We start from the raw sequence: 17,280 nt of genomic DNA on the forward strand, positions 1-17,280 counted from the left end.
TTCTTTCTTGCAGATGGTTTACTCATTTGACCAAGACAAAACACGGCTTCTTATCTAAGTATAGAGGGAGATGCTCACTGAAACATCCCAGATTTGTAAAGTGGAGGTCTCTCTCACTTCTGATACACGATCTCAGTTTCTTGACTTTGTTACATCTTTTGAATTTTGGTTTTTGTTGGAGCTCAGAGACCTCTAACCTTAAAACAATCACTGTCCAACCTTGTTCAGGCGCGATAGAAAAGGTAGTAGCCACAGTCACTGGCTATGGCTAATATGTATCATCAGTGAATTCTACCACAAGGGAACCATCGACAGCATAGAGAGCTCGAAGCTACATGTACTCATAAACCCATCTACAAGGCTACAGCTAGGTAGCAAAGGACGTGAAAAGGTTGAGAAGATGCAACACATACAAGAGATTTGTGAATCAGGTTATACAAATTGGTTTATTTTGCTTTACTTCTGTAAATTCGCCAATCAGGTTATACAAATCCTCCCATATCTCCATGCTTATTCTCTGTAGTTTTTGCAATTCAAATTTTTACTCAATTCTTTTGTTTGGAATCTGTTTTCTGAGAACCTCTGTTAGTCGGCTACTTTTATTACACGTGAAGGCATTATTCAACTGCCAAACCCCACTCAGTTACAAAACTATTGTATCATAAGAATCATGTTGGAGATGTTGGGCTCTGAGTTCCAGGCTTCTGTACAAGATCAGAACTAAATGCTGTCTATGTACATGTGAGTGTCCACTGTCCAGTATTTTTCCAAAAGCCTACAACAGTTCATTGCCATGCGATTCGTTCTGAGAGTGCTGGTGGTCTAAGGCTGATCTTCGCCAATTGTTCGGGACTCGCGAACAGATAATTTTATGAATCTCCCATGTAGGCTTCACAAACATGATCCAGGGCCCCAGTTAACGTATTAACTGAACCATGTCCTGCCTTTTATCCACAGCATTAGCAACATGATTGACAGTGACAATCTATGGATATGTTCATCATCTCAGGGCTCTCTATAATCTTACCCAGCCTCGAACAATAGTTCAGAAGGTAAGTACCCTGCAAACGTCGACTCTTGGGCTAACTCTTCAAGTTTCATGTAAATCTCTTCTGATTGAAGATGTGACTTGTCTCCACATACAAACTCGTGAGAAACACCGTTTACATCAATCAAACTACACCCTGGTATCTTCTTAGTTGCTACGTCCACCATCTTTCTTCTCACTTCTCGCAAATCCTCCCATCTCTCGCAAGCTGCATATATATTACATAACAAAGCATAAACAGCTCCATTATCAGGCTCCAGCTCGATAATCTTCTTAGCTGCCAACTCAGCCATTGATTCATCGTTATGAAGTCTAGAAGCACCGAGTAGAGCTCCCCACACGATCGAGTTTGGATTCATTGGCATGTTCCTTATCACCTCATACGCTTCCTTGACCATCCCAGCTCTACCAAGCAGGTCAACCATACATCCATAATGTGCTAAACTCGGTTCAATCCTATGGTCGCTTCTCATCTTGGAGAAAAAGTCTTTTGCTTGCTCTATCATACCACTATGGTTACAAGCAGAGAGCACGCCGAGGTACGTAATCTCATCTGGTTGTATCGACACGTCTTGCATTTGAAAGAAAACTTTAATGGCATCTTCACCCTGTCCATTGTTGGCAAGACCAACAACCATGGCTGTCCATGTGAACTTGTCTCTCTGGCGCATCTCACGAAAAACCTTCTGCGCTTTCTCACAACACCCACATTTGAAGTACATATCGATCAAAGCGTTCCCTACAACAACATCGTTCTTGATCTTGTTTTTGTCTATGTACGTCTTAACCCATTCACCTATCTCCAAGGCACCTAGATGGGCACAAGCTGTGAGAACACTGACCATGGTGAATTCATCCGGTATCATCCCTTCATTTTGCATCTCACGGAAAAGATCCAGAGATTCATTAAAGCAATCAGCTCGAAGGTAACCATGGATCATAATAGTCCAAGAGATTCTATCTCTCACCGGCATATCATCAAAGTACGTCCTTGCCAACTCTAGATTCCCTATGTCGACAAACCCTTTAACAATAGATGTCCAAGAAATCACATCCCTAATCTTCATACTATTGAAAATCCTCACCGCTATATTCATCTCCCCACAAGCAGCATATGCATTGACCAGAGCATTCACCAGCTTCAAACTAGGCTCTCTCGTACACTCACTAACATAACCATGAACCCTTTTACAGAGATCCTTATCCCTAACCTTAGAGCAAGCAGAGAGAACCAGAAGCAAGGTAACAGAAGTTGGAATAACCAGTTTCCTCTCCATCTCCGTGAAAAGTCTCAAACTTTCTTCATATAGTTTCATCCTATTACACCCAGAGATCATCAAGTTCCAAGAAAAGACATCATCTTTCCTCCCCCTGTCGAAAACCCCACGAGCCATATCCATCAGTCCACACAAAGAGTACATTTGCACAAGCCCATTCTGCACATAAATGTTACAACCTAATCCGAGTTTCACAACATGGCAATGCAGCTTCTTACCACAAGCATCATCCTTAAGACCGTTGAGCAAAAACGGAAACGTGTGTCCATCAGGAGTCACACCTTTCTTCAACATATTCAAATACAATCTAACTCCTTCATTGGCGCAACCCACTCTGGAAAAACCCTTGATCATATTGTTCCATACGACCACGTCTGGTTCAGGCATTTTCACGAACAGCTTATAGGCATAACCCATGTCGCCACTTAAGCGACTACACCAGAAGAGTATAAGCTTGTTTTGGATTGTTGGGTTTGGTTGTAGACCTCGAATGATGATTTGGGAGTGTAGTTGCTTGAACTGGTCCGTTGTTTTGCAGCTTTCGAGGATTGAGATGAAATGAGAGTAGTCATTGAAGAGTAGCTTAAAAATCGATGCTTTAGGGTTAACATGATTTCGAAGAAGCATCTCGATAACATCATCAAGCAGAATCAAGAGTGTTAATATACTTAATTTTTTTATTTTAATAAATAAAAATTTAAAAAAAAGTTGGTAATGATGAGCTCGGACGGCACTTGCTATCCTCACGGTTAGTCAGGACGACAGCGACGGACTAAGCCGTCACTTTTAATTGTTCTTATCTTCACAGCTCGAACTCGGGTCGTTACCCAAAGTTCATATACCAGTCAACCACTCGGCGAGAGTGACCTTTTGTGTAAACTTCTATCATATATTTTACTTAAATGAAGGAAGCAAAACGCATCGTATTGACTCGGTGGGTGGCAAGAACAAAGTGAAAAATCTGAAGAGAAGAGGAATCAATCAAGAGAGAGAGTAATAAGTAAAGGGAGAAGATGAATCTCTACGCGGACGATCTCTCTCTACTCGATTACAACTACAACGTCTCCGGTCCCTTCGGCGAGCCGTTCTCTCACCGTTTCCTCTCTCCTGGTCCTTACTTCCACGGCGAGGACGACGATTACCGCCGCAGTATCAACCATAGTCTCGGCGGAGCTTACGGCGGAGAATCGAATAAAGATTCGAGGGTATCTAAAAAACATCGCCATGACGGGAAGTCTCCGTTGCCTCTGGGGATGGATTGGAGCGCTCCTCCTCGTCAATGGGTATGCTTTGCCTGCAATGTTTGAATTGATTGCGTTTGAACTTAGGCTCTTCCTTACTGAACTCTTGAACTGTGTGGAGCTAGATTTGTAGTTGGTGTCTTCAGGACAATGAATAAGTATTGTCCTTTCTTCTTCTGTTGAATAGGTTCATGACATAAGAGATTCTGTTAGCCTTTTGTAATGTCGAGGATGTATTTCATATAGAAAAGATGTCAGCTTGGTTTAACTTGAAATTAACAAACATTCTAAAATAAAAGGTTTCTCTTTTGATAATGAAAGCATAGGTCTTTCTTCTTTCATGTCATTTTTGACTATTTTTTGTTGTTAACTATATAGGAAGGACGGAACACTGTTTGGCCACATGATCCTCGAACTGGTTGGAGTTACTGTGTCACTGTCCCCTCTTGGGTTGACCTTCCCAGATCAACTGTATCAGATCCTGGCGTGGTCTGTATTACTCTTTATTCATAGCTCATTCTTTTGTACTAATCTGTATGAATATGTTGCTAGTTTTAATGTTCTCGGTCTTCTTCTATTCCCTTGAGAAGAATCACATAGTTTTCTTTCCTATGTATTAGATTTTTCTTAAACTTTTACTTTCGTCGTCCTTATCAGTTTTATAGAGTGCAAGTGGCGATACAATCTCCCGAGGGAATCACCTCCACTAGGCTCATACTTCGAAGATTCAATGATTTCTTGGAGTTATATTCCTCAGTGAGTATTCTTTTTCTTTTTTAACTTCCTCCCGGCCCTTTTCTTAGTTCTGGCTTTCGTTTGTATCTCTATGGAACTATTGAAAAATTCTACAAACAACTATGACTTGCTTGCTTGAATATGTATTCAGCCATTTTCTTTGGGTTATGGGGGTTTTCATCTTAAATTCGTCATTTTCCAGATTAAAAAGGAGTTTGTGAAGAAAAGGTTACCCCTGCCACCACCAAAGAAGAGACTGAGGATGAAAAACGAGACCCTTTTGGAAGAAGTAGACATCCAGTCTCTCAACTCTAAGATTAGTGACCGCTAAAAAATATTCTCATAATGTTTAGTTTATTGCAGAGGAGGTGCTGTCTGGAAGATTGGATGAATAGGCTTTTGACAGATATCGATATATCCAGAAGCGCTCTGATAGCAACATTCCTTGAGCTAGAAGCTGCTGTCAGATCTTGTATGTGCTCTTTCTCTTCTGCTTTTTCTCTTGCTAGTGAACTTGATGTTGTAATGATGTCTGAAAACCTTTCTATTGTGCCAATGTTACTAATTTGATTCTTGTTTCTTCTCTCTCTTCAGATTTCAATGATGAATACCAAGAAAATGAAGATAGCTCTGGTAACAGTCAGTTGCGTCTACCTGACACCAGTTCTGATGCTCCTGGTAGTTCATCAGTTACCATGGATCATCTCAGTGACTCTCCTGATGAGACATCTGATACCTCAACAATGAAACATGACGAAGCTAGTCTCAAAAATATTGCCTCAAGGAATTCAACTTCTGAAGATAATGTGACTGATTGGCATGAACTAATCACAGAATCTGGACTTCTTGATAAGAGTCATTTTACTGATAGAGCTGCAGAAACCGGAGAGGCATCAATATCCCGGGAATCTAACCAAGACTCCATGGAGAGTCATGATGACCCTCATGGAAACAGTTATGGTGCTGATACTGAAACAGGGAAGAATGTGGCTATTGTATTTCAGTCTGAGGAGAGAAGTAAGTTAAAGAGGGTTGTTGATACGTTAGAGCAGAGACTTGAAACAGCAAAAGCTGACACGGAAGATCTTATCTCACGGCTAAATCAGGAGTTAGCTGTTCGACAATTTTTGTCAACTAAGGTGTGCACAGTATCTTGCATACTCTCTGTGATGAATAACAATATGTTGTTGTTTTTATGTTTGGGATTGGTCTCGTAGGTAAAAGATTTAGAGGTTGAGCTTGAAACAACTCGAGAGAGCTGCAAGCAAGGGATGGAGCAAACAGTTCTGAAAGAAAAGGAAAGATTTACTCAAATTCAATGGGATATGGAGGAGCTTCGCAAGCAGTGCATGGAGATGGAATCATTGTTAAACTCTATGAAGGTTTGTGCTTCTCTTAAGTTTATTTCATTTGCATTCAACGATAGATTCTTATCTATGTTTGGCCTTACAGGACGAGAAAGAACATATTGAGACTACAAATGAGTCACTTGTTCAAGAAAACGAAATGTTGCTGCAGCAGATGGATGATCTAAGAGACAAGTTTGAGAATTTGCGTAAAGAGCATGAAGAGCTGGAGGTGAAATCGAAAGCAGAACTTAAGGTCCTTGTCAAAGAAGTCAAGTCTCTGCGGACCACTCAATCAGAACTGAGGGTAGAGCTTAGCCGCACGATGAAAGAAAAGCTGGAGATGGAGGTAAACTAAACATACACTCTTTGCAGGATTTGTGATTCAAGTGTTTCTGTTGCAGTTTGAACTCTTTTAAGTCTTAAGCAATGTTTCAGAGAGTTATTCAACGGGAGAAGGATAGAGAAGAGACTGCGAAAACCGCAAACAAGAAGCTGATGCATGAGTATGATGTTCTACAGAACCGTCTTCAAGAGTGCAATGTCAAGTTCCACATGGAAGATGAGAGTAAATTAGTAATGGAATCATCATCTCCATCCGAAGCGATGGATCTACTAGCAACATCTGATAACCGCATAGGTCTTCTAATTGCTGAGGTAGGCTCAATTAGTTACACTTTGATGAGTTTATGTATGTTTTGAGACACAAACAATAGCGTTGATGTAAATCTTATGTTTGAAACAGACACAGCTTCTTTCAGAAGAAGTGGAAACAACAACAGAAGAACACGGAGGAACAGGTGATGTAGTGAGAAAGATGCTAACAGAGGTTCTGATTGATAATGCGAGATTAAGGAAGCAGGTTAACTCTGTTCTTCGTTGCTCTTTGTCCGGACATGGAGTATCAGTCAGAGAAGCTAGATCAGAACAAGAAGAAGAAGAAGAAGAAGATCAAGAAGGGAGTGTTGATCTGGCAAGTAGTGTTCTAAGCAAGATCCTTGAGAAATGATTTTATTATCAGGTTTCTTTATCTTGTATACTTATGATACGTTCCATAGGGTCATAGGCACGAGAGAGAAGCCAAGAATAAAGATGGAGGGAAAGAAACATTCTTGTTGGCTAAAGCTTAGGTGGCAAGGCAAGGCAAAGACTCTAATGTTATTAGAGGCTTTGCGGTTTCAGAGTCTTCTCCTTTAAATACGTCATCGTTGCATCTGTTACTGGTTATGTTGAATGATGTTGTAAGTGTGAGACGCCATGAGTCTCCCTTCATCACGATCGCCATGAGATCGTGATTGAATCTTCAGACACGGATCGCCATGAGATCATGATCTGAGATTCACTTATTCAGCTTATCCTTTTATCCTTTTCGTTTGTAAACGTTGGTTTGAGTCTCAATAAGATCGAGAGTTCTTTACGTATTCGAGATTGATTGTGTTGATACGAGAGTTCCGAGTTACGAACTTATCAAATTGGTGCGTTTGTGATCGAGATCGAATCTAACGCTATGAGCTTCGTCGAGATTCCTGTTTTCGAAGGTTTTGCGTTACGTCAATGGATCGATTGTATGGAGGCGAAGTTCGCACGGGTTAGGATTCCAGAATCATGGAAGCTGAACCTGGCGAAATCGTTGATTGAAGGAGAAGCGAAAACGTTTCTTAACCAAACGTGGTTACATCTCGGGAGCTGGGATTCATTGAAGGCGGCGTTGCTGTTTCGGTTTGGGGGGGAAGATGATCAGAGGAGATTTGTGCTGCTCGAGAAGACTCGTGATTATGACAAACGTTTCGATCTCACTGATCGTCGTTTTGATCAGATCACTCAGATTCGTACGCGCATAGACACAAATCCGCTATCGTCAATGGCGAAAGGTACGATTCCGGTTGCCGATGATCCGTTTCAGAAGATAGCTATGCCGAGATTCTATGGATCTAGTCCATTTGGTTGGCTCTTGAGAATAGAGAAATATTTTCAGAGTTGTCAACTTGTCGAGGATGAGAGATTAGGAAGGTTGTCTGAGTGCCTTGAAGGAGAAGCTTTTTGTTGGTACAAGAAGGAACTTTACCTTGGTGGATTCAGCAGCTGGAATGAGTTTAACCGCAGGCTGGTGGCTCGTTTTGCTCCGGTCAAAAGATGTTCCCGACGAGCAGCAACAGAGGCAACAGAAGTGATTTCTCAGACCGTTGTTGAGCCAACTAAATCATTGGAGACAGAGAAGACTGCAGCAGAAGACTCTCTTCAGAAGCTGGTGGTTGAAGTGGCTCATGAGAAGACTCTAGCATCAGAACCTCTGGTATCAACTGCCGTGCTGGAAGCTTGCCAAAATGAGAATGGGAGTGAGAAGTTATCACCGGGTGTTCTATGTACACATTCCGCCTCTAAAGTGTTCGATACATTGCCTCTTGAGACAGAGATGATGAACATGAAGATGGAGCAGGACAAACTGTCCAAATCCTGGAAGTTTAAGTTCAAACAAGGGGATGTGATTACAGAAGATGGCTCACTGGATGCAGCAACATCGTTTGAATATCTGGATTTGCAAAAAGAAGTGATTTTGCAGATGGAACAGGTATCAACTCTAGAGACTGTTACAGCGATTGATCATGAGGAAGAGTTGGTCTTTTTTGTATCTACAGAGCCAAACTCGATTCTGGTAGATAACTTACAAGAAGCAAGTGAGCCAGCAATGGGAATTGTTGTTGTTCATGAGAAGAAGTCAATCACTCAACTGGACTTACATTTGGAAGTGGCTGTGAGTAGTGGGATATCAACGTGTTTTACGTTTACACGTTCTTCCTGCAATGTCTTCAACGAATGGGCTCTTAGAGGACTCAGATTTTGGAGGCAGCAGAAGAATAGGAGGTGCTCTAAGTCATGGCGTTTCAAGTTTAAAAAAAGGGATGTGACGGCATTTTCACAAAAGGCAGAAAATCATGTTTTACATCAGAATATGGAGGGTTCAAGCAATGAAGACTTGTGTGGTTCGTCTTGGGTTGGTGACAATGGAGCAATCCAAAGAGCTCTGCCATACTATGATATTTGCAGTAAGGTGTTGGTGACTCATCAAAGCAAAAACAGTGCACATGTTTTGATTGAGAGAGGGACAACGAGACTCTCATATCCTTGTTCAGAGCCTAGAGTTGGATTCATGAAGAAGAAGAAGAAACAAAGGAAGAACTTGAAGGCCTGGAAATTCAAATACAAGTATATGGAGTTGCAGAGAGTTAAATCAGTTTGTGGACACCATAAACTCAAGAACAAAAAGCAACAGTTTCTGAGGCTAACTACAAGAGAAGGCAGATCTGAAAACTACAGATTCGTACACCAGGGCAGTTCAAGTAGATACTACAGAATTCAGAGTGTTATCAATTCTGTACAAGTCATGCCACGCCAAGAACGTCAACTCTTTGATCACTGGAGTATCTTGTACAGAATTCTTTGTGCAGCAGTTCATGTTAGTTTGGTAAAAGGAAAACTGCGGAGTAGTTGGGATCCTGGAGGTGGGACACGACTTGACAAAGCCGAGATATCTTTCTGTGTGTGGTGTGCGATGGAAACAGGGGATGCTGCTACCAAAGAGGAATCAACTTCGGCTGTAGTACTCATTCAGTTCAGAGACGCAGGTTATTTCCGTGGGCGGAAGAAAACATTTCTCAAGGCCTGGACAGAATATCTGCCGCATCTTGTTGTGTTGGTTATAAGTGGAGAAGCAGGCGTTTTGCCACGCAGAGATGATGGAAACCTGAGTCGAGATTTGGTTGTACAGAGCATGATTTTTCTGGTGGAGATTGACACAGCTCATCTATTGATTCAGATCACTTTCACTTCCACGGCGCAGAGAACTGTTACACCGGTTGTGCACAAACTCTTTGGTATTTGGCATCGTTGGAGAAGCAGGGATTGGCTTTCTTGTGAGTTTGGACTTGTGACAACATGGGTGATGCATATAACAAGCTTTCACGTGGAGAGGTTGTTTGGTTTCCTTCTTTGTTACGCATGATACCACTGCCACTGGGTTTTTTATATTCTCAGCTTGAGGACAAGCTGCATCTGAAAGGGGCGGGTATTGATACGTTCCATAGGGTCATAGGCACGAGAGAGAAGCCAAGAATAAAGATGGAGGGAAAGAAACATTCTTGTTGGCTAAAGCTTAGGTGGCAAGGCAAGGCAAAGACTCTAATGTTATTAGAGGCTTTGCGGTTTCAGAGTCTTCTCCTTTAAATACGTCATCGTTGCATCTGTTACTGGTTATGTTGAATGATGTTGTAAGTGTGAGACGCCATGAGTCTCCCTTCATCACGATCGCCATGAGATCGTGATTGAATCTTCAGACACGGATCGCCATGAGATCATGATCTGAGATTCACTTATTCAGCTTATCCTTTTATCCTTTTCGTTTGTAAACGTTGGTTTGAGTCTCAATAAGATCGAGAGTTCTTTACGTATTCGAGATTGATTGTGTTGATACGAGAGTTCCGAGTTACGAACTTATCAACTTACTGTAATCAATAAATCATATACATGAGTTCATCGTGTAATACACTTTTTCATTATATATATGAAGTCTTGTGATACACTTTTGTTATGAACGTGAGTGTAAAACGCAAACGTGGTTTAGACGCGTTTTAAACGTTTCAAGAACCAACGCAGAACGTGAGATGTGTTTTAGGTGGAGTGTCGTGTCTCTCTCTCTCTCTTATCTTCCTCTGTTCACGCCATTTACAAGACTGCTTGACCAAAAAAGACGGCAGCTTCAGAGAGAGACGATAAGAGATAGAGAGAGATGTCAGCTTCTGTATTCGTTTCAGGTATGGCGGTTGGAGTTCCGAGGCTCTCTAGCTCGAGCTCTGTTCACCGGAGATTGGAACCAATGAAGAAGAAGACCATGAGTAGTGTTAAATTCGTGACTACCTTCCGAGCTCCCTCACCAAACTCAGGGACAAAACGGTCATTTCACGTAATGGTTTCCGGTAACCGATCGGAACAACAAGCAGATAACGGTCAAGTAACTCAGGTCAGTTCTGTGTGGAGAGGAAAGCTTGTTCTGTTTTTTTTTTGTAAAGGAGGCTCAAAGAATTCACAATTATCAAAATAACCCCTATGTTTTGAATTTGATCAATCTTTTATTTACGTTTTGGACTCAAATAATTCAAAAGATACAAATAACCCCCTCTTTTTGACAAAATACAGGAGGACTTGAGCTACCTGTTGAAGCTTGGAGCTGGTTCTGTATTAGGCGCAGCTATAATCAAATACGGCAGCGTATTGCTCCCAGAGATCACAACACCTAACCTCACGCAAGCACTCTTCATTATATTTGCTCCTGTTGTAATCTCTGTTATACTTTTGTTCCGATCATCTTCTTCCAAGAATCAGAACTAGTTCATCTCATTGTGAAAAAAAGATTGTGTTAAAAGAGTTTTAAAGTTTCATAAATAAAAGTATTCAATCTCCTTTATATGCCAATGTCACACCTTACAAACATCCAATCAAATCAAAACCAATGTTACAAACAAAGAAACACAAAAAGAATAAGCAATACCTCAGAAACTAAACCAATATGAACAGAAAATGGTAAAAACAAATGTTAATGTGCCTAAAAAATCCCTATTGTTGTTCTTCTGAGATCTCATCTGCAACCTCCTGATGCTCTCTATATGGATTCTTGAAGAGAGGATTGGCTTCAAGTTCAGACATTTTCTCCTTTGATTCATTCATTAGCATCTCCACCACTTGAGACATTGTTGGTCTCTTCTCCGCCTCTGTCTGAACACACATGACTCCCACCAAGACTAACTTCTTCAGCTTCTCTTCCACTTTCTCCTCTTTCAGCTTCTGATCCATGACTTCACCAAACTTTCTCTCGTAAACAAGTGGTAACACCCACTCGGTTATCCCACGCTTTGTAGTTGCGTTTAGTCTCTCAATAGGTCTCTTGCCAGTAACCAGCTCCAGCAATAAGATACCAAAACTATACACATCACCTGCTTCTGTTTCTTTCCCTGACGCAACACATTCTGGTGAGAGATACCCATTATTACTTCTAGCTTTAGTAGCTTCCTCATCATCTGGTATCAGTTTACCATATCCAAAGTCCATAACACGAGGCTCAAACTCAGAGTCTAGCAACACGTTACTCGCTCTGACATCTCCATGGACTACATGATGGTGTAGGTATCTGAGGAAACACACATAAAACGTTAGAAACTAAAGAAGATATTAAAACTTGTTGTTGAATGGTTTTTTAGATGCTTGAGACTCACGCAAGGGCTTGAGCAGTTCTTATGGCAATCTTTATCCGAGCGGTGGAATCTAGAGAGCACTCTCCCGAGTACTGCTGGCCATGAAGATTCGAGACAAGGCTCAAGTTCGGCATGTAGTCATAAACAAGAAGACGTTCTTGTCCTTCATCACAGTAGCCACGAACGCTTAACAAGTTCTTGTGACGGATACGGGAGAGAATCTCGACTTCTACAGCGAAGTCAATCTCTTCTCTGTTGCTCCATGCCTTGAGTCTCTTGACTGCAACCTGCAAGAAACACAAATGATCAGAGAAAACTCTGAACAAGAAGAAGCATGGTCTATATAACAGTCTGAGATGAGGTTTACTTGTGAGCCATCAGAGAGCTGACCCCAATACACACTGCCGAAGCGACCTTCGCCGAGTTTGTTGTCGTAGTTGAAACTGTTTGTGGCTGAGTGAAGCTCCTTCAATGAGAATATCTTCCGAGCTGGCTCTGTCTCCACTTTCTTTTTCCTGTGTAACCGTAACATCAAACCAAAACTTAACCTCAGTTATGTCCAAAGAAAAAAAACTTTTAGATCAACAAATCAAGAAACAACAACAAATAGAGTATCTGTTTTTTTTTTTCTTGAAACATCCAACGAAAGGACTTACTTGCATCATAAAGACTTACTTGACAATATAAAATCAACATCATAAAGACTTACTTGCAGTAACCCAACAAAGGAGAAGATCAGCCAAAACCGTAAACGAAAGAAGAAAGATTTTGACAATCATTGAGTCAAAGAATCAATCAAGAAGACAAAACAGATACTTACCCTTCAAATCCTTTTCCGCAACAGCTAGTAAAAAGTTGCATCTTCAGAACAAACACAACAAATGAGTTACTCTTGTCTCTAGAAACAGAGGAAAAGGGTAAAAACAAAAAAAAGGTGACGCTTTCTGTGGAGAAGGTGACAGCAAAATAGAGAACAAGTCTTTAGAGTAACTCTCTAATCTAATCTCGTCTTAACGTGAGAGAGAGAGAGAGAGAACAAGACTATTTATTTTGTTAATTCTTTTATTTATTTATTTTTGCACAATTACTTTTTAGAAAAAGTAGTAAACTTTATAAAATAATAGAAAACAAACAAAATAAAGCTGATAACAAATGAATTAAGGAAAACTTTACCGAAAGAAGAATTTAAATTTTGAATGTTGTTGTATAGGTTTTCTCGAATATTTTGAAAATGTATTTTACTTTGTTTATATTTTACATGTTGACAAAATGTTCTTTTGGATTTTGTAGTTGTTAGTTGAGGGCCGGCTTATGGTGAGTCACGACAACTCATCCTAACCTTTTTATTCGGTGTTTCAAACATTAAATAAATAAATAAACTGATAATGTTTCTGCAATCTTCTTTATCAAAATACTAAACAATTTGAAATTTTAATTGTTGTAGTTTAATTTTTTTTAAGCGATATAACAGCATTACTATGATTAAATCGCTAAATAAGCGTGGTCAGAAAGGGAATGTTTGCTCTCATCATGAAGTTCTATTTTGATGTGATGCTTCACTAACATGGGCTTCAGGAATCATGTCCTAATTAATTGCAATCACTGATGTAACATCAAAATACCTTTTTCAAAAAAATCGGATTTTAGAGTTTTTTTCATAGACTCATCACAATATGCAATTTTTTTTGCATCATGTGTGAATTTAATATATTTTTTAGTACTTCTTATTCTTTTAACTCATCAAATAAGATCTAAAAATCAGAATACAAATCTAAGCCAAAATAGATTCTTAGACAATGGCCCCAACCCTAATCCCTACACCAACCATACCCCAAACACTGCTTTATATATTTTTAAAATATAAAACATCTTTTATGTATTACACCATTTTTTCTTTAAAATGGAGGAATTTTATAATATAATTGAATTGTTGTTTTGTTTTAGAATTAAAAATAATGAATGAAAAATAATTAGATTGTTCTATTTATAGAGAAAACTCATTTTTATTATATTATGGAATGGAAAAAAAAATATAATAGGATTGGAAACGATTTTACTCCCACTTCAGTTATAGAGTGAGAAATAAACAGGGGTTGAAAATGCTCATCGACGATGCCTCCAATCTTATTTGAAATCATGTTTTCTTCTGGCAGCACGCAATCGCTTATAATACCCACCATTAGACTCTACTTTCAATGCTTCTTCTATGTGGAACACATCTCCAGTAATAGTCCAAAAGTGGCTTGTAGAAACCTCATAAGAATGTCAAAGTCTTCATGCAGTCTAATTAAAGACTATAAATCATGGCATGAATGAATAGGTAAAATGAAAGTGAGGCTACATGTCTCCAGCGTCATTCTTTCTGTAACAGTAAGTGTAAATGATAGTGGCGAGGCCGTTAATCACCAAAAGTATACATGAAAGTACGTTAGAACTGTGAAAACATCAGTTTGTTTAAGTAGCTTAAAACGATGCAAAACTATATGATTATCCATTATTTTAACTTTAATAGTATAAGTTTGAAAAATATAAACATCCTCACTGCCTCTAGGCTGAATATCGTTGACCAAGTTACTATTTATCATTTCCAGCTCATCCAGCTCTTTTGGCGGTAATTTGGATTCGGTTAAGATATTATAAAGTGTTGCTTATAGATTCTGGAAACATTCATACATATCTAGCTTATTTATTTTTAATCATGCGGTATGTAACTTTTCATGCCAGCTTTAGATACAGTCATACAGACATATCTCTTTTTTCATTGAGATGATTTTGATTAATTGTATTTAAGGAAGGGGGACCGAGTCTACAATATTGTTTTACATTTATACAATGAACGGTGTCATGATGCAAAAATCACAAAGTGCCAGTCATATTGTATAGTACTCTCAGCTATGTGCTTCGCATCCTTTTCAACAAACGATTATCCATCCAGTACTAGAAATGATGCCATTTTCAGATAGGTGGCTTCATTACATTCCAGAGCATATCAAACAACTCCTAACTCTCGAGTGATTATATGACACTATAAAGGTCTTAAATGTGCTGAAAAGGTAAATGGTCTTTCAGACAACATAAGTAAAACTTGATGTCCTAATAAACCTTTTTATAGTAGCGTCAAGCAGAAAAACATCTTATGTTGTAGAAGTTAGAACAAATGCTACTGTTCTGTTTCTAAGCTCAACCACGTCCACGTTGAGTGTTAAACTCATAACGAATCATAAGCGAGGCAAAGAAACTCTTTTTTTGGGTCATATGTGATGCCAGTGCCCAAACAGTTTCGCCCTGGCATAAATACATACATGTAAGGCTTGTGCCTGGGATGGCTTATACATCCGTATGCTAATCATTTCCTATTCTCAGCTTGATCTACGTGACTACGTCTTCCCGAATCAGTATCTTTGCTCCCTAATAAGGCCCAGTTCATCACGGTTAATAAGTTTGTCAGTCAAATCTTTACGCCCTACACTATCATGTAGTAGTTAGTTCTATCTGGGAGAAAAGCTGAACATCATCAAGATTACTACTATACAAAAAAAAAAAGATCACACGTTTTTCTATTCTTTAAAAACAAAAAATTTTAAAGCACACGTTTCTATATTCTTTATTTTCTTTCTAAAGCACATGTTTCTATATTCGTTTATTTGTTACCATATTTACGCATAGGTTATAATTTAAGATAATCAAAATAAACCATAAATCTTTAAGTCAAAAATATAGAAAAGGAAAAATATATTAGCATTCTTGTTAAAGTTCAAATTCATTTTTATATTATTTCTTTTAATATTATTCCTCTGTTTCACTTTAGTTGCCGTTCTACGGAAAACATTTAATTTTACATATTTTCAAAAAAAAAAAAAAATCATTATATATACAATTAACCATATTTCAACTAATAAAAAATAAATTTGAGAATATTTGTTAATAAATTTTATATTGAAAACATAAAACGATACTTAAAATTAAACAAAATTTTAACACTAAGATGACAAGTGGACTACTAATATGAAAGCGTTAGAATAACAATTTGTCAACTGTTATTAAGATTTTTTTTAAAATAACATTTGTAACTATTTTTACGATTAGCTGATGTCGTAAATGATTAATAGTAGTATTACTATCATGGCACTGAATTCAACACAAGATGAAGAGAAATAAACCAATTAAATTTTGTTTTAGCAAATAAACCAATTAATAAGAGACACTTTTATTTAAGTTTCGTTTGAAAAGAAGGAAAAAACAAGAGAAGAAAACCGAGAGCTACACGTCAAAACCCAACGAGAGAGCATTTAATTAGACAGCAGAGATGTACTGCTAGATTCGCAACAACATAAATACATACTTAAATTACGTCGTTAAATGTCAAAAAATTACGTCATTAATTTTTTTTTGTTCAACCGTCATTAAATTTTTAAAATGAGCTTTATTATGGTGGGGTGCAACGTATATTTATTTCCTTTTTAGTTAAATTCTTATCTACAAAAAAAACACGTTTTTATTATTAACATAGACACCCAACCACCACAAAAAATAATAGATTCAAACGATGTATTAACAATACAGAATAAAACTTCAGTTTTTATCAAAATTAAAAAAAAAAACGGAAAATCTACATATTTACAAATATAATTAAAGTGGATAATGACACTTCTAACATAATGATGACCACACAAAATATAAAAAAGAGTCAATTTGGTAGAAACCCAAAGAAGAACACGATATTAGCAAAATACCATATACAGTAAAACTTAGTGTGTCAGGGTAGGTACTGTATATATCTAGTTACGTAAAAGCCCTTCTTTGATCTTTGATCGACATTCTCTACCCAAACAAGATTAAACACCCAAGCGTCTCGCGATCGGAGAACGCGCGACTGAGAACGACGATCGGCTGAACAGAGGGGCGGAACAGGTAGAGGAACAGCCATGAGGCGAGGAGGCAGAGGAGGCAGAGGAGGAAGACGAGGGAGAAGGGATGCGTCACGAGGGAGAACCCGACGATCCAGTGGTTCTGGCGGTTCCGGCGGAAAGAGAGCTTCAAGCGGCATGAGAGGGACCAACGCAGCGGTGGATCGAGAGGAGGACGAGAACGCGCCGGAGGACGGAGACGCGCTTGACGCATCGGAGAGGGAAGAGAGCTTGGAGAAGAGCTCTGGGTGGTGGGAGAAGATGTCATGGCGGAGCTGGGCGTCGAGGAGGCTGATCACTTGGTGGAGACGCTTGGCGGTGGAGGTGGGGGATCCGGAGGCGAGTGCGCGGAGGAGGGATATCTCCGCGTCGGAGAGGGAAGAGAGCTAGGAGAGGAGCTCGGGGTGGCAGGAGACGACGTCGTGGCGGAGGCGGATCGATTGGTGGAGACGCTCGGCGGTGGAGGCGGAGGATTTAGAAGTGA

At 39.3% G+C, this 17,280-nt stretch overlaps 5 protein-coding genes, 1 long non-coding RNA gene and 1 other non-coding gene across 11 annotated transcripts; 2 read left to right on the top strand and 5 right to left on the bottom strand.

Annotated features, from left to right (window-relative positions):
• Positions 1-113: 113 nt before the first annotated feature.
• LOC103840397 (putative pentatricopeptide repeat-containing protein At3g15930) lies at positions 114-3,338 on the bottom strand. The gene has a single exon (XM_009116903.3). The coding sequence runs from the start codon at positions 2,950-2,952 to the stop codon at positions 1,024-1,026; it is 1,929 nt and encodes a 642-aa protein (XP_009115151.1). The 5' UTR covers positions 2,953-3,338; the 3' UTR covers positions 114-1,023.
• On the bottom strand, positions 3,046-3,135 carry LOC117129191. The gene has a single exon (XR_004452819.1). It is a non-coding gene; the product is annotated as a small nucleolar RNA snoR121 (small nucleolar RNA).
• LOC103840403 (PX domain-containing protein EREX) lies at positions 3,339-10,288 on the top strand. Of its 4 annotated transcripts, none has more exons than XM_033272892.1 (11): positions 3,339-3,608; positions 3,945-4,055; positions 4,224-4,322; positions 4,504-4,590; positions 4,665-4,773; positions 4,896-5,440; positions 5,519-5,683; positions 5,754-5,996; positions 6,086-6,304; positions 6,393-6,690; positions 10,147-10,288. In XM_033272892.1, the coding sequence occupies exons 1-10, from the start codon at positions 3,339-3,341 to the stop codon at positions 6,654-6,656; spliced, it is 2,112 nt and encodes a 703-aa protein (XP_033128783.1). In that variant the 3' UTR covers positions 6,657-6,690; positions 10,147-10,288. The 4 variants fall into 4 exon arrangements, with proteins under 4 accessions (XP_033128783.1, XP_033128789.1, XP_033128782.1 ...); XM_033272898.1 differs by having other exon boundaries at positions 6,393-6,685; positions 10,142-10,288; XM_033272891.1 differs by having other exon boundaries at positions 6,393-6,662; positions 10,142-10,288.
• On the bottom strand, positions 4,409-16,045 carry LOC117125951. The gene is made up of 3 exons (XR_004448412.1): positions 16,031-16,045; positions 13,156-13,163; positions 4,409-4,814 (listed from the first exon to the last, which is right to left on the bottom strand). It is a non-coding gene; the product is annotated as an uncharacterized LOC117125951 (long non-coding RNA).
• Positions 10,369-11,099, top strand: LOC103840413. The gene is made up of 2 exons (XM_009116927.3): positions 10,369-10,661; positions 10,838-11,099. The coding sequence occupies exons 1-2, from the start codon at positions 10,431-10,433 to the stop codon at positions 11,027-11,029; spliced, it is 423 nt and encodes a 140-aa protein (XP_009115175.1). The 5' UTR covers positions 10,369-10,430; the 3' UTR covers positions 11,030-11,099.
• On the bottom strand, positions 10,859-16,567 carry LOC103840423 (PTI1-like tyrosine-protein kinase At3g15890). 2 transcript variants are annotated; one of them, XR_004448397.1, is made up of 5 exons: positions 12,710-16,567; positions 12,257-12,404; positions 11,911-12,176; positions 11,190-11,825; positions 10,859-11,148 (listed from the first exon to the last, which is right to left on the bottom strand). XR_004448397.1 is itself a non-coding variant. In XM_009116934.3 (4 exons), the coding sequence occupies exons 1-4, from the start codon at positions 12,748-12,750 to the stop codon at positions 11,255-11,257; spliced, it is 1,026 nt and encodes a 341-aa protein (XP_009115182.1). In that variant the 5' UTR covers positions 12,751-16,567; the 3' UTR covers positions 10,859-11,254. The 2 variants fall into 2 exon arrangements, 1 of the variants encoding a protein (XP_009115182.1); XM_009116934.3 differs by having other exon boundaries at positions 10,859-11,825.
• A 143-nt stretch (positions 16,568-16,710) lies between these two features.
• On the bottom strand, positions 16,711-17,064 carry LOC103841396 (PRA1 family protein B2-like). Its single transcript, XM_009117934.1, has one exon. It carries the CDS (start codon positions 17,062-17,064, stop codon positions 16,711-16,713), a length of 354 nt encoding a protein of 117 aa, XP_009116182.1.
• Positions 17,065-17,280: the final 216 nt, after the last annotated feature.

Source organism: Brassica rapa, chromosome A01 (genome assembly GCF_000309985.2).
Source record: "Brassica rapa cultivar Chiifu-401-42 chromosome A01, CAAS_Brap_v3.01, whole genome shotgun sequence".
Classification (NCBI taxonomy): Eukaryota; Viridiplantae; Streptophyta; class Magnoliopsida; order Brassicales; family Brassicaceae; genus Brassica; species Brassica rapa.